Genomic DNA, 15,379 nt, shown 5'->3' with positions numbered 1-15,379 from the left:
TTTTTTTTGCGCGCACGGTCCGTTAGTAAAACCGTCGGTAAAAGTTTTTTTTTTATTTCCGACCGATATAGCGACGGAATGTGGAATCACCGACAAAAGGTATTCCGACGGGAGTATTCCGTCGGTAATATAGTCGGTAAATACTTTACCGACGAACGTTCTATCACACACCGACGGAATATGTCCGTCGGTAAAACTGTGAAATCTTGTAGTGAGTCTATTTGTTCTCCTTATAATTTAGAAGGAAAAAAATAATAGACAAAAGGTTGATTGGAGTAGACATTAATCACTCTTTCCACTTGATTCCTATCTTTATCATAGACTTAATCAAATGTGTGAAGGTGAAATGTTGATCATCTCGTACATGATTTTTAATGCTTGTCATTTCTCTGTCTTTCTGATTTACTGCATTTGTCTTGTATATAGGTACTTTAAACTATTTGATCAATATGGTTGGAACAAAATTCACCAAGCTACGAGACTAAATTCATTTGGTTTTGACGGAGTAGTTAAAAATGAAGAAGAATTATGGAGGGGAGGTTGTTCTAAAAAACAGAAACAGAAAAGACTGAGGCAAGTTGGCAAATGGCAGGTTCTGAAACGATAAGCCAAAAGGTGAGGCTTGAATGCAGCACCGCTGCTGTAGAGGCTACATATGTTTACGATGTTGTAAAACAATATTTATATCTTAAGCTGTTCTTCGGTAATAAAGTTGCCTGGCGAATGCAAGTAAATGTATAGAAACTCTTATTTTTGTCGTGTTTTTTCTTCCTCTAGTCTATTCAATTTTTTCCTTGCTAATAAATACACCTGACAGAGCAGTCATTAAAGAGGTCGGTGGTGGCAATGTCACTGCTATTCATTAAAGGAACTGCCAGCATATGGAACCATTAATGGCGGCAAAACTTCAGCCGCTACCTGTGATGCATCCCACCAGTTTTGTTCAAAGTTATCTTGGAAAATGGAACAAAACATGATCTTTACAAAGTTTTCCCATTGAACTGGGCCGATGAGTAATACAGCAACAAAACAATCAGGAATGAGATTCGAAATTGCCAGTGTACATACAGATCCGTCTGATAAACTTGAAATTTGCAGTTTTATATAAAAAATAATTAAGCCTCTCCCTCTCAGAACTTGGAAAAAAAAAAAAAAAACTGTAGTCACGCTGAGTTAAATTTCAAATAAATAGCAGAAACCCAACATCACAACAGTGAGAGAGCCAGTGCATCGTTTCCTCTTGTCAAGGACTCTTTGAGAACCCCATATGATCTGGGGTACATGATTAGAGCTTTGGTTCCGAGCTTATCTCATAACAGCTGTTCTCAGATGTAGATGAAGAGCTTAAAGTTTGAATAGAGGCTGACTTTTGTGTTTGTCTCCCACTGAATCTATGACTTTGCTCGTGCTGACGGAGGTCTCTCATGGCTTTGAACCTCAGATCTTCAGTATATGAACTCAGTTCTGGAAGCGTGTCAGGAACAGCCATACGTCCTTCAAGCATGCTTACTACCTCAGACATTGTAGGTCTAAGTGTAGGGGACGCATCTGTACACAAGAGAGCTACTTTAACCATAGTTTCTGCTTCTTCTATGTTAACTTCAGATCCTAACGTCTCATCAACAAGCTCTATAAAACTCCCACTTTGTTGCAAATGGCAGGCCTGCGATGAAGTACTTTAAAACTTCAGCACTAAGACTTGCAACCAACAATATGAGTGCAACGTATCAAGCACAGAAAGAAGATTACCCAATCTAAGAGACAAACACAACTGCTGTTGCTTGGCATGTAGTTATTGTTGTTCTTCCCACTAATAATTTCCAAAGCAACAACCCCAAAACTGTAAACATCTGCTTTGTCAGTCAAGTAACCCCATAGCGCATATTCTGGTGCCATATATCCTCTGCATGTCAAGATAAAGAACACTTGTAATTTAACATTGAAAAGTAATACCAAAAATCGCAGCTTTTATTAAAGCATGTGGTGACTAACATGGTTCCAGCAACTCGGGTGCTGATGTGGCTCTTCTCTTCTTCATCAAGCCTAGCCAATCCAAAATCAGATATTTTAGGATTCAGATTCCCATCAAGTAGCACATTTGTAGCTTTGATGTCTCTGTGAACGATCTTAAGTCTTGATTCTTCATGGAGAAAAGCTAGACCTCTAGCTATCCCAATACAGATCTTAAGCCTTGTAGGCCAATCCAGATTAAGCTGATTGTTTTCATGACCTACAAATCATCCGATAAGAAAACAGTGTTATACATATGATCATTTCAATTAGCATTATAATATTTTAGGTGAATATTCTCATTTAATATTGATGAACACTCACGAAACAGAGCTCGTGCAAGGCTATTGTTTTCCATGTACTCATAAACCAATAATAACTGGTCACTTTCAATGCAACATCCATGCAGCTTGACAAGATTCGGATGCTGCAAACATGAAATCATGCCTATCTCATTTAAGAATTCACGATTTCCTTGCCGTGATTTTGATGAAAGTTGCTTCACTGCTATTACAGTACCATCAGGTAATTGACCCTGCACGCTGATCTCTGTTAAGAATTTCACATAGTTGTGACATAAAAGAGAGAGAGGAGGGGGCAGAGGATACTCCAAACAGGATAGTTGAGATCTTTTGCAAAGTACCTTGTATACAGGACCAAAACCACCTTCTCCAATCTTATTAGAAGCATCAAAGTCATTAGTGGCAGCTCTAATTTGCTTCAGAGAAAATGTTCCCTTCGGAAAATCAAGTTCTTTAACATCTGTTCAAGTAGGAGACAGGACATAAAGTGCCAACAAATTGTCAGTCTTTTGATATATTTACGAGTCAAAATCAGTTCTGGAGAAAAGTAGACCATGAAACTCTATTGAAAAGAGGCATTTTTCATTCTCCAACATAAGCATGTCTACCCTGAACTTTCCTCCTCCTCAGGAAAGCACCCTTACTACATACAATGCCAGTCAAACTTATACAATTAATAATTGTGTGTAATCATCTTGAGGTGAAATATCGCAGCCACTTGTATCTGAATAAAAGATAAGCCCATGAAACTTGATGCTTCTTTTGCTTTTCTTTTCCCTAAATGTCCATGCATAATTTTAGCAAAGAAATCTCAAGTTGTTTCCATCTAGTTCATAATCTCATACTAGAAACAAAACCAAATCCATAGGATGCTGTTTGAGGCTGCAGTGTTTGGGCAGCTATGTAAGTTATACCCACATGCAATTTTTCCTACATCTGGCAAACATGGATGCAGCGTGGAATTTTATTAGACTACTAACACAAACATGGGTAAATAATATATATGGCGTTACCTCTTTTCCTGTGCAATTTTCCTGGCAAGTTTCCTTTCCACCAAAGAATTACCAGTATAATGGCAACCAGGCATGATGCTCCAACAGCTCCAACAACCACATAAACAGTTCCCTTCTTTTTCCCACTAGAACAAACTTTCAAATCTGCCCATTAGACAGAAAAATTAGTCACAATCACACACACAGATTGGATATTTAAACTAAAATGACACTTCCTTAAATTACATGAGTTTCTCTGTAATAATTTACCCAAATGGGACTTGGATGCCAGAATCTGAATAATACTCTCTTGAGGTACCAAACTATTTTATCATAATATTGGAGAACTTACAAATAAAATAGTTGTTTCATACTATCCACGCCTTCCTGAGTCTCTGTTACCCTACACTACATTTACATTTACAGGGGAAGGAGAGGAGAGGAGAGGAGAGGTAGGCATATTGTTGTGGATCTCAACCCATAATTTAAACAGAGACCAAGTGCTATCCAGCAAGGGAAGGTCAAAAATATAAGAAACATATCAAAATTTGTTATGCAGCCCTAAAATCTTCTTCTTTAGCACAGTGGTGCTGATTTTAAATCAATCGTATGTACATGCACAGCTGATAATTGTATGATCGAGAATAAATGTCAAACAGACAACTTACCAGAAAATACAGAGATGGGCAGATGGCTGATATGATGGGACCGTAAACTCCCCTATCAGGAATCCTTGTTGTCCCTTTTCCGGCAAAATAGAATCTGATCTCCAACATATTATTGGTCACATTGACATTCAATACTTGCTTCACTAAAGGCTTTTCAGCACTGCCAACCTCATCTTCAATATTGAAATCTTTCGAAACCAATCTTTCCTGTAACACAGTAGTCCAGCTAAGTCCTTGCTTCCAACTTCAAAAAAAATTAAGTTTCACATTAGAGTGACTACTTACCTGAACATAAATGTCAAAAACACGCCTGCCTAAGCTGTTATATGTATGGTCATTAGTGTACTGTATCTCTGCAAAGTGAAGGTTTACTGTGTAGTTCCCATTTTGTAAGCAATAATGGAAATAGGTAAGAGAAATTGGGGATATGCGAGCTGTTTGGTATAATTCAGGGATGGTAGATGATTGCAGAGATACAGTATAACGAGTATTTTGGTAATCATTATCATCCATAAAGTCCCCAGTGCTACTGAAACCCCAGAAGCTTTGGTCATTTACAAAATATTTAGCTGCACCACCTTCTATTTGTCCATCTCCTTCATATGACAAGGTTGTTTTGTTTTCATTGATAGTTATGTCCTTTCCACCACTGTTAACATGTAAACAGTTTGAATCTGCCCACAAAGAAATAAAATGAGAGCAGATAAAAGACATATGAGCATTTTATTTAGTCCATTGTTCCAGTCTACGTTAGTTGATTGAAGTACATTGTTTACTTATTACAGCCGCATGTGTTATTACACCTGTGCAGGCTGAAACAGTAACTATTATACCCAGTTTATTAATGAAAAAGCGACCATTTTTTGCAGTTGTGGTTAGGACATAGACAATCCTATATGTCATTGTAGCTTTTCTGCATGAGATATAACACTTTTAAAGGAAAAACACTGCATTTACTATAGAATCATTGCACTATGGATCACATGTAGTGTCATAAAAGCATTGTCTTTGGTGTTTTATAGTAAAAAAATATTGTTAAGAGCATTATTTTTTTTGTTTTTTGCGCCAAAAGTTGTTGGGTCTCGCTATAAAGGTGTTGGGTTTGGCTTGGCAACTAGACCCAACGCTATTGGGTCCGACTTTCAGCCACACCCACCAATCTTAGGTCTGGCTGGGCAGCCAGATATTTTCAATTTTATTTTTTGCCTCTTTAAATTTTTTTTCTATACGGTAAAGATGAAATACATTGATGAGATTTTTTTTATATTGTACAAAAGTTGGATGATGATAATTTTTTTTTTCATTTGAGGTTGGATTGAATTTTCTTATTAAAGCATAGTTGTTTTTGCATTTCAAAAATGTTTAAAAAAAAATTGAATTTTTTTTTTTTTGTAATTCAAATTAATATTTTTTTATGTTTTTGTATTATTTTGATGTGATGATATAAAAAATTAATTTTCAAAAATAAAAAAAATATTATCTCAATACATTTAAAAAAATACATTTATTTTAAAAAATAACCTTTAAGTAATAATATGATAGCTAGCATATTGGCTCGTGCTCTGTAACAAGTTAATAACAATTTCTTTTTCAAATGTAAAAATATTTAAGTTAAAAGCACATAAAGTAATTGCACCATCACCATCTTCAAAAAAAATATTTTCTACAATAGCACCATGAATAGCACATAGCAGAGCAATGCCTAATATACAGGCAACTAATTTCTTTCCCTTTAATTTTTTTTTCCTTTTCAAGATATTTCCAATTTCATTTTTTCCCTCTTAAATTTTTTTCTTCTCTTATTGAATTCTTTTTCATACTGTAAAGAGAAGATAAATTGATGTGACTTTTTTTATAATGCACAAAAGTTGGGTGATGATAATTTTGTCATTTAAGGTTGGGTTGAATTTTCTTATTAAAACATGTTAGTTTTTACGTTTTAAAAATACTTTTAACAAAATTTAAAAAAAAATTATTTTTTTCTTTACTTCTTCATTATGGAAAAGAGCAGCCAGAAGTAATCCAAGAACAAACCAAACATTTTATTTATATATTTGTTTGCATTATGTTAGCAGCTTTCCTGCTCCTAACAACAAACATCAACTCTTTCAGCCATATATAATATTAAACAAACAATAAAAAGAAGAAAATGTTGCGATGATATCATGTGCGATGTCTTAAACCAATTCATAACCATATGCAAATAGAAACAAACAACAAGAAAACATCAATATGCTATCTGGCCTATTGAATTCAATGAAGAAAACACGCACACAGATACCAGGTTCATACTAACATTTTTTTCAATTGACAAGGACAATAATTTAGACCTTCAGTCTTCTCATAGTTCTAAGTTCTGAAAGTCAAACTAACTATAAGCACTCATTGTTTTAATGCTTAAAATACAAATAAACTTTACATGAAACAGATATGTATGACATACATGAGTGGTTGTATGCACCATTTTTGTGATCATATTAAAAGCTTATGGCACCACTCGCTCATTTATCTTACAATTAAGTTTGCAAGCACCACTCCATGCTGTCTATTTTCCTTCCACCGAAACATTTAGAACAATTTTCCCATCATAATTCCAACCAATCTCCCTGTTTTCTTGCTATAAAGTTCCAAAATTGATAACACTTGTAAAAGATTTACACAGGAGTACATGAAACAATAATTGAAATAGTCAATCCTGCTTTAATTTTCGAACTAAAAGGGTTATCTAGTTGGCAGGTTTTCTTTGTGAAGCATATTGATAGATTCAAAAACTCAAAGAATTATGGACAATCAGAGTTGACAATATAGAAGAAAATGATGCAAAAACTGCAAGTTTAAGAAACTTCATGCACCAAACTTCCCATTGGTTACTTACAATAATTCCAAACTCTTCATAGTCCAAAGGTATGCAGGGATCTCCCCCGAAATGTTACAGCTCCTCAGAGTTCTAGTATACAAACAAAAAACAATGTTAAATCGACATACTTCAATGAATAAAGGTAGAGTTCACCCCTTCAATTTCTATGATGATATGATCAGTCAACATACAATCTGATCATGCCTGTCATATTCTTGAGCATGGGGAAACTCTGGGTTGGTCCATTTTGTTAGCATTGTCAATATATTCTCTTTTATTTCAACTCTTTAATAGCTGTCAGTCTTTCCTTTATAGCTGTCAGTATATTCTATTTCTTTCATAGCTGTCACTATATTCTTCTTTCTTTGTTTAATTTCTGTTATAGCTGTATATCCCTTGATTCTCTTTAAAGTTCTCAATTATTGTCTAGGCCTAGTATTAAAGGATATGATTATGTTTTCCTAGAATCAAGGGATTTGATACTTCTTGATGTATATATATATTGTAACTCTCTTAGTGAATGGGAGGAAAACATTTCCAGAATTTCTCTTGTATTATTTTGTCATGGTATCAGAGCTATACCTTTGAATTTGTATCCCAAAATCAGGTTCTTTCTTGTTGTTTTCGGTTTCTGGATTATTCTGGATCAGTCCTAGATACATAGGACTCTCTGTCTCCTGGCTCTTTGCAATCAGTCCTAGATACAGAGGACTCTCAGTTTCTTGGTTCTTTTGGTTTGGTTCTTGGTTGTCAGCTGAGGTCTGTATTCTCCTGGTTCTGTGATTTTTTTTTGTGTGTATCACTACAAAGATGTCAAACAATTCTGATCTGTTTGGTGTCCGATTTACTGGGAAGAATTATTCAGCTTGGGAATTTCAGTTTCAAGTATTTGTCACAGGAAAAGAATTGTGGGGTCATGTGGATGGGAGTGATCCAGCCCCTACTGATGCTAAAGAACTGTCTTTATGGAAGGTCAAGGACGCTCGGGTAATGTCCTAGATACTAGGGTCAGTCGACCCCCTCATTATTCTGAATTTGAGGCCATACAAAACAGCAAGAACCATGTGGGAATATCTGAAAAAGGTTTACTATCAAGATAACAATGCTAGACGTTTTCAATTAGAAAACGACATCTCTAATTATTCTCAAAGCAATCTTTCTATTCAGGAGTACTATTCTGGTTTTCAGAATCTATGGGCAGAATATACTGATATCATTTATGCCCAGATTCCAGTAGAATCCCTCTCGGTTATTCAGAAGGTGCATGAGCAAAGCAAGCATGATCAATTTCTCATGAAATTGAGATCTGAATTTGAGATTACTCGCTCAAATTTGATGAGCCGAGCTCCCTTGCCTTCCTTGGATGTTTGTTTTGGGGAATTACTGCGGGAAGAACAGCGAATCCTTACACAAAGTACTCTAAAGCAGGACAACCCAGCTGCAGTTGCCTTTGCTGCCCAAGGAAGAGGTAGAGGCCGGAATATGGGCAATGTTCAGTGTTATAGTTGCAAGGAATATGGCCACATAGCTAACAATTGTAGAAAGAAGTTCTGCAATTATTGCAAACAGCAAGGGCACATTATCAAGGAGTGTCCCACTCGTCCTCAAAACCGGAAAATACAAGCCTTTCCAGCGGTGGTATCTGAAAACTCATCTGTGACAGTCGCTACCAGTTCTCTTACTCCAGAAATGGTGCAGCAAATGATCATTACAGCCCTCTCGGCCCTAGGGCTACAAGGTAATACTTCCAATTCACAACTTTGGCTTGTTGATTCCGCTGCTTCAAATCATATGACCAACTCATCAAGTATGCTTAAGAATGTGCGAGAGTATCATGGTTCATCACAAATTCAGGTTGCTAATGGTGGTCATATACCCATCACTAAAATTGGAGATATTGATCCCACCTTCACGGATATTTTTGTATCACCAGAACTGTCTACTAGCCTTATTTCAATTGGTCAACTGGTGGATGATAACTGTGATGTGCATTTTTCTCGTAATGGTTGTCTTGTGCAGGATCAGGTGTCGGGGAAAGTAATCGCGAAGGGGCCTAAAGTTGGACGCTTATTTCCGCTGCATTTTTCCATTCCTAGTTGTCTTTCTTTTGCATGCTCGAATGTTCTAAATAAAAGTGAAGTCTGGCATAAACGTTTAGGCCATCCAAATTCTGTTGTTTTATCGCGATTGTTGAATTCTGGTTTGTTGGGAAATCAAGATAAATTTTCTTCTTTCGATGCTTTGATTGATTGTTCAACATGTAAGTTAGGTAAGAGTAAAACTCTTCCTTTTTCCTTCTCATGGTAGTCGTGCCACAAAATGTTTTGATATTATTCATAGTGATGTTTGGGGACCCTCACCGATACTTTCTCATGCTCATTCCAAGTACTTTGTAACTTTTATTGATGATTATAGTAGGTTTACTTGGGTATACTTCCTACGTTCCAAATCTGAGGTTCTTTCCGTCTTTAAGACATTTCTTGCTTATGTTGAAACCCAATTTTCTACTGGTATTAAGGTATTAAGATCTGATTCGGGTGGGGAATATATGTCACGTGACTTTCATGATTTGTTACTACAAAAGGGCATTATTTCACATCGTTCTTGTCCATATACACCTCAATAAAATGGGGTTGCTGAGCGTAAGAATCGACATTTGTTGGATGTCACTAGAACCTTATTGCTTGACTCGTCTGTTCCCTCTAAATTCTGAGTTGAAGCATTGTCTACTGCTGTTTATTTAATCAACCGTTTGCCCTCCCAGGTGTTAAAATTCGACTCCCCTTATTATCGTCTATATCATAAGGCTCCTAGCTACTCTGATTTGCATACTTTTGGTTGTGTCTGTTTTGTTCATTTGCCTTCTAATGAAGGCCACAAACTTTCTACTCAGTCTGCTAAATGTGCTTTTCTAGGTTATAGTATTTCTCACAAAGGTTTTGTTTGTTATGATCTAAGTTGTAGCAAATTTCGTGTCTCTCGAAATGTGGTCTTCTTTGAAAATCAATATTTTTTCCCTACTGCTACTCCTACTGCATCTTCATTGCATGCTCCTATTCTTCCTCATTTTGAGGACGTGTCGTCATTTGAGCGGTTTAAACCTGGAATTGTGTATGAAAGACGGCGCCCAATTTTGGCTCTTCCGGAGACTAACCCACCATCTGATCCTGCTACTGAGACTGCTTCGGTACCTTCCCCTCTGCAGCCTGCACTTCGTCGTTCTCCGAGGTTTTCTTATCCTCCTGATAGGTTTGGTTTCTCTGCTACTCTATCCAATATTATTGTTCCATCATGTTACTCACAGGTTGTCCAGCATGAGTGTTGGCAAACCGCCATGCAGGAAGAACTTTGTGCGCTTCAGGATAATCATACATGGGATCTTGTTTCATGTCCTCTATCCGTTAAACCCATTTGGTGTAAATGGGTATATTCCATAAAACTTCGCTTTGATGGCACTCTAGACCGCTATAAAGCTCGGTTGGTTGCTCTGGGGAATCGACAAGAATATGGGGTGGATTATGAAGAGACTTTTGCCCCTGTAGCCAAAATGACTACTGTGCGCACTATTATTGCCATTGCTGCTTCACAGGGTTGGCCACTTCATCAAATGGACGTCAAAAATGCGTTTCTTCATGGTGATCTCAAAGAGGATATTTATATGGCACCTCCACCGGGTTTGGTTTCATCTTCTAAATCGGTTGTTTGTAAATTGAAGCGGTCCTTGTATGGTTTGAAACAAGCTCCCCGGGCATGGTTTGACAAGTTTCGCACTACCTTGCTTCGCTTCTTTTTTGTGCAAAGCAAATATGATTCTTCATTATTTCTTTGCACAACATCTACTGGGTATGTTTTTCTACTTGTTTATGTCGATGACATTGTCATTACAGGCACTGATTCGACATTGATTAGCAGACTTCAGCAACACCTTCGGGATTCCTTTCATATGAAGGACCTTGGTTCTCTCACTTACTTCTTGGGTTTGGAGGTTCATTCTTCCTCTTCTGGTATTTATGTGCACCAACAGAAATACACTCATGATGTGATTGCTTTGGCCGGTCTTCAAGCTTCTTCTCCCGTAGATACTCCTTTAGAGGTGAATGTTAAGTTTCAAAGTGATGTTGGGGATCTTCTTCCTAATCCATCTTTGTATCGACAACTTGTTGGCAGCTTGAATTATCTTACTATTACTCGACCTGATATCTCCTTTGTCGTTCAACAAGTCAGTCAATTTATGCAATCTCCTTGTCATCTACACTTAGCAGCAGTCCGTCGCATCATTCGATATCTACTTGGTTCTTCTAACCGTGGTCTATTCTACCCAGCTGGATCTCCTCTTAGTCTTGTTGCATACAGTGATGCAGATTGGGCTGGTTGTCCTGATACCAGACGCTCTGTTACAGGTTGGTGTATGTTTCTTGGTGATTCCTTGATTTCTTGGAAAAGTAAGAAACAAGTTCGAGTCTCCAAATCCTCGACCGAATCTGAATATCGCGTCATGTCCGCTGCCTGCTCAGAGATTGTTTGGCTTCGTGGCCTGCTTGCCGAGATGGGATTTCCGCAGACTACTCCTACTCTCCTCCATGCAGACAACACGAGTGCTATTCAGATTGCTACGAATCCTGTCTTCCATGAGCGCACCAAACATATTGAAGTGGATTGTCACTCTATCCGCGAAGCCGTCGATGCTCATGTTATTTCTCTTCCACATATCTCCACTGATCTCCAGATTGCTGACGTGTTCACCAAATCCATGACTCGACCACGACATCAGTTTTTGGTTGGCAAATTGATGCTTATTAATCCTCCAGCATCAATTTGAGGGGGGATGTTAGCATTGTCAATATATTCTCTTTTATTTCAACTCTTTAATAGCTGTCAGTCTTTCCTTTATAGCTGTCAGTATATTCTATTTCTTTCATAGCTGTCACTATATTCTTCTTTCTTTGTTTAATTTCTGTTATAGCTGTATATCCCTTGATTCTCTCTAAAGTTCTCAATTATTGTCTAGGCCTAGTATTAAAGGATATGATTATGTTTTCCTAGAATCAAGGGATTTGATACTTCTTGATGTATATATATATTGTAACTCTCTTAGTGAATGGGAGGAAAACATTTCCAGAATTTCTCTTGTATTATTTTGTCACATTTATATCACTTATTCTCCTGCATATTGGCATCCCACCATGAATATAACTGTTAATCGATTCAATAGACAAAACATATTAAGTCACATAAGACAAATGGATGAAAGCAAGTAGACCTTATACTTACAACTCAACTAAATTATTCAAAAGATAGATGTTCGATGGAATAGGTCCCTCCAGTCCAGTTGCATGCATTTCTCTTCAATCATTCAAATTCAAAAGAACAGCAATTAGAAAATGAGCATGTATTTATGGTTATCTTTTTCAAAACTAAAAATTGAAAGTCATAATAAATTATGTATCTTACAATCTTTCAAGCTTTTTCCAATTCTGTATGAAGATAGGAATGGTTCCACTGAAGTTGTTATCGTTTATCCTACTGTATTATACAATCAGAAGCTGTTTAACTAGCACAAATACCACGTGAATGTTTAAGTTTAAACTAAAGGAAAAGAATTACAAAGCTTACAAATCTGTTAGATTTATTAGTCCAGAAAATGACACTGGCAAGTTTCCTGTAAAACGATTGGAGGACAGCATCCTGAAAGTACAATATTAGAGAAACAAGCCATCAGGATGCATGCTCTTTCATCCTTGAGCAACATTTTAGGATCTAAATAAAAAGGATGAAAGAAGTAACATAACAAGGGAAGAAATGAAGTGTACAGTGTCTGCAAGTTGATCAATTTTCCAAGGTCAGGGGGGATTATGCCAGAAATTTGGTTCGCTTCAAGGGACCTGAATTAAAAATAAAGATTATACCCAAAATCAAACTGAAGCTCTTGAGATTTCTAAGCCAATGTAACAGAAATACATTATTACATCTTTCTATTAATCTCTATGAAATAAAGATTACTAAGCCTGGATGGTGTTTCAAATAATCCAACAACAGATAAAAACATCAAAGCTATTGCAAATTTCATGGAAATGCATGTAACTCTAGTCTTTATAATAATGTCCAGATAATGAATAACAAAAAATATCAACACAAGTTTGCAACTTACAGGTAGGTGAGAGTGGTAATATTTCCCAATTCCTTCGGAATCTCCCCTGACAAACGATTTACAAGAAGAGTGCTGCATGATTATATGTTAGTAATGTTTATAGAGGAGACTATAATTGATTACGAAGGAGAGAGATTGTGTGAGTTGACCATAGCTTACATTGAGGTTAACTGCATTGAAGCCCATTCACGTGGTATCGTACCACTCAGGTAATTGTACGCAAAATCACTGCACTTGAAATGAAGGTTACTTGAAATGTAGCATTGTCAAGTATAAAGAACTGTGTGGGAATACTAACATCAAAGAGAATAAGGAAGAACTTTAAGAGGCGCTTACACTACTTGGAGGTGGGGAAGCTTAACAAGTTGAGGCGGAAGCGCTCCAGGAAGATTATATTTTTTGAGCTCCCTGAAGTAAATGAATAATTGATAATAAAATCAGGATAATGGCAATCAAGAAAGTACATTACTTACAATGTCATTCTAACTGTTGTATATGTGATGTGTGTAACAGTCATAATATCAACAGCAGTACCATGTTAAATACATCAAATAAACAATGCAGCGTAATAAAGCATACTTCTCATTTGCAACCTTTCCATAAAGTAAGTCTGGACTTGGCAAAGAACATGTAATCAATAATGCATACATCTTCTAACCATAGCAACAACAGAACAGAATATGTATTGAATAAAACCAAACCTACTATCAAAAGAGGAACATTCAAGTAATATTTCTTCTGAAGTGAGAGAGAGAATTATACAATCTTGTGACATGACAATCAGTATTGTTCCCATTCTTGCATTCACAATCTATCCTTTGCTCTGCGTTCTTTGGTGGGACTTGAGTTACTCCAACCGATTCAATCTTGCAAGTGTCGGCATTGAACTTCCAGTATTTAGAACCCAATGTTCATGCAATTTCTTCAAGTGCATCAACTACTTATCAACCATAGACCGATAAGCATCATATGAGCAGTTAATGTTGTAAGAATTAAAATACAAGCTGACTGAAAGTAAAAGCTATGCATACATTAATTCCTATATTTACGAAGTTCTGCAATGCAAAAGTGCATTGAGATCCAATGCACTCCCAAATTCATCCCATTTTTATTTGTTCACTTTAAGAGACATTAGGTTCAGTTTTCAGGCTACATTTTTTCATGAAGATTGTTTCCAGCGTTCTCATGTATGTGTGCACATTTAATTGCTGAGAAAAATTTTAGTTAAAAAAATAAAACAGAAAACTTAACTAAAAATGAAAAAAGGACAATAAGCTTAGGCTTAGCCAAGCAGTCTAAGCGATTCAAGTGATTGAAGAAGCGACTCTCGGTTTACAGAAAAAAACCCAAAGATCAAATTTCCAATTTCCTTCACTTTCCCATATTTTCTCAGTAACCATCAGAAAGCAGCCTATATATCACAAAGAGCCCAATACCCAAGATTCGAAGTCGTACTCTTTTTTTAATTATTTTTTTTTCTATACCGTTTTTCCCCACATGTTCTCCAAAATACCAAGCAAGTGGTTCCATCAATAAATCCCAGAGATCAACAAAAGAACCCAGAATCCAAAAAGCCCCATTTCAATTAAAAAGAAAGAGCACTGCTACAAACTTAATGAAGGAAATTGTGATTTACCTTCTTCTTGAACCAGCTTTGCCTCAAAAAACGCCAGCAACCCTAAGCAACTAGTAAGACTAACAGTCAAGAAAACAAAGAGCTTCCCAGCAAGCATTATCAAGAACAGAGATACTTTGGATTTTCTAATTCTAAAGCAACTAAGATATACAGTTGGGTTTCTAGTACCAAGCAGCTAATAATAGTGTCTGGTTTTCAAGATGAGGTAACAAAATTCTGGCTCCGTGGATCAAAAAAAAATCGAGGGAAAAGAAACGCATGCAGTGGACAGATCAAGAAGGACCAAAGACTGGTGAATCTGGGTGGAAAGTTTTGCCTGTCCCAGTTGTGTGCGGAAGGTGCAGCAGCAGATAATTTAATACAATGTAACAATGGTATGATATTGACACTGTGTACTCTGACTCTTAATAATTAAAAGCAACTGTTTGAAATACTTTCAACTTGTCGTGAACTTGGTTTTGAATTTTTTAATTTAATATTCATAGCTTTCTTCCTTTTTGATTTTCCAATTTATATTTTACGTTCTTCCAAGTATTTTCACTGGCTGCTTACCTAGATATAATGTTGAATTTGTCTTAATAAAACACGCACATTTGAGGTGAAACTAGTTTTCCACATTCCCGTTCCACCATGAACCCAAAATAACAACAAAGTTAACAATAACAACAAGCTTAATCCTCACATATTTGATATCATTAACAATAACATATGACGTGGCAAGATGTTATTGATTGGAAGACGTGGCCTTTGACAGAGGTTACGCCTG

The 15,379-nt window shown here is 36.5% G+C and overlaps 1 protein-coding gene and 1 pseudogene across 1 annotated transcript; one reads left to right on the top strand and one right to left on the bottom strand.

Moving 5' to 3' along the window:
• Nucleotides 1-979: 979 nt before the first annotated feature.
• LOC118060722 (probable LRR receptor-like serine/threonine-protein kinase RFK1) lies at nt 980-15,002 on the bottom strand (annotated as a pseudogene).
• LOC118060730 (uncharacterized) lies at nt 7,882-9,072 on the top strand. Its single transcript, XM_035073993.2, has 2 exons — nt 7,882-8,567; nt 8,849-9,072. Exons 1-2 carry the CDS (start codon nt 7,892-7,894, stop codon nt 8,884-8,886), a joined length of 714 nt encoding a protein of 237 aa, XP_034929884.1. The 5' UTR covers nt 7,882-7,891; the 3' UTR covers nt 8,887-9,072.
• Nucleotides 15,003-15,379: the final 377 nt, after the last annotated feature.

This window comes from Populus alba, chromosome 11, assembly GCF_005239225.2.
Source record: "Populus alba chromosome 11, ASM523922v2, whole genome shotgun sequence".
Classification (NCBI taxonomy): Eukaryota; Viridiplantae; Streptophyta; class Magnoliopsida; order Malpighiales; family Salicaceae; genus Populus; species Populus alba.
Note: the sequence above shows the minus strand (reverse complement) of the source record. Positions and strands in the feature narration are given on the sequence as shown.

Coding starts and splice junctions, on each gene's coding strand:
- LOC118060730 (XM_035073993.2), top strand. CDS start 7,892: ATGTGGGAATATCTGAAAAAGGTTTACTATCAAGATAACAATGCTAGA. Junction 8,568..8,848: donor CTCGGCCCTAGGGCTACAAG/GTAATACTTCCA, acceptor TGTCTTGTGCAG/GATCAGGTGTCGGGGAAAGT.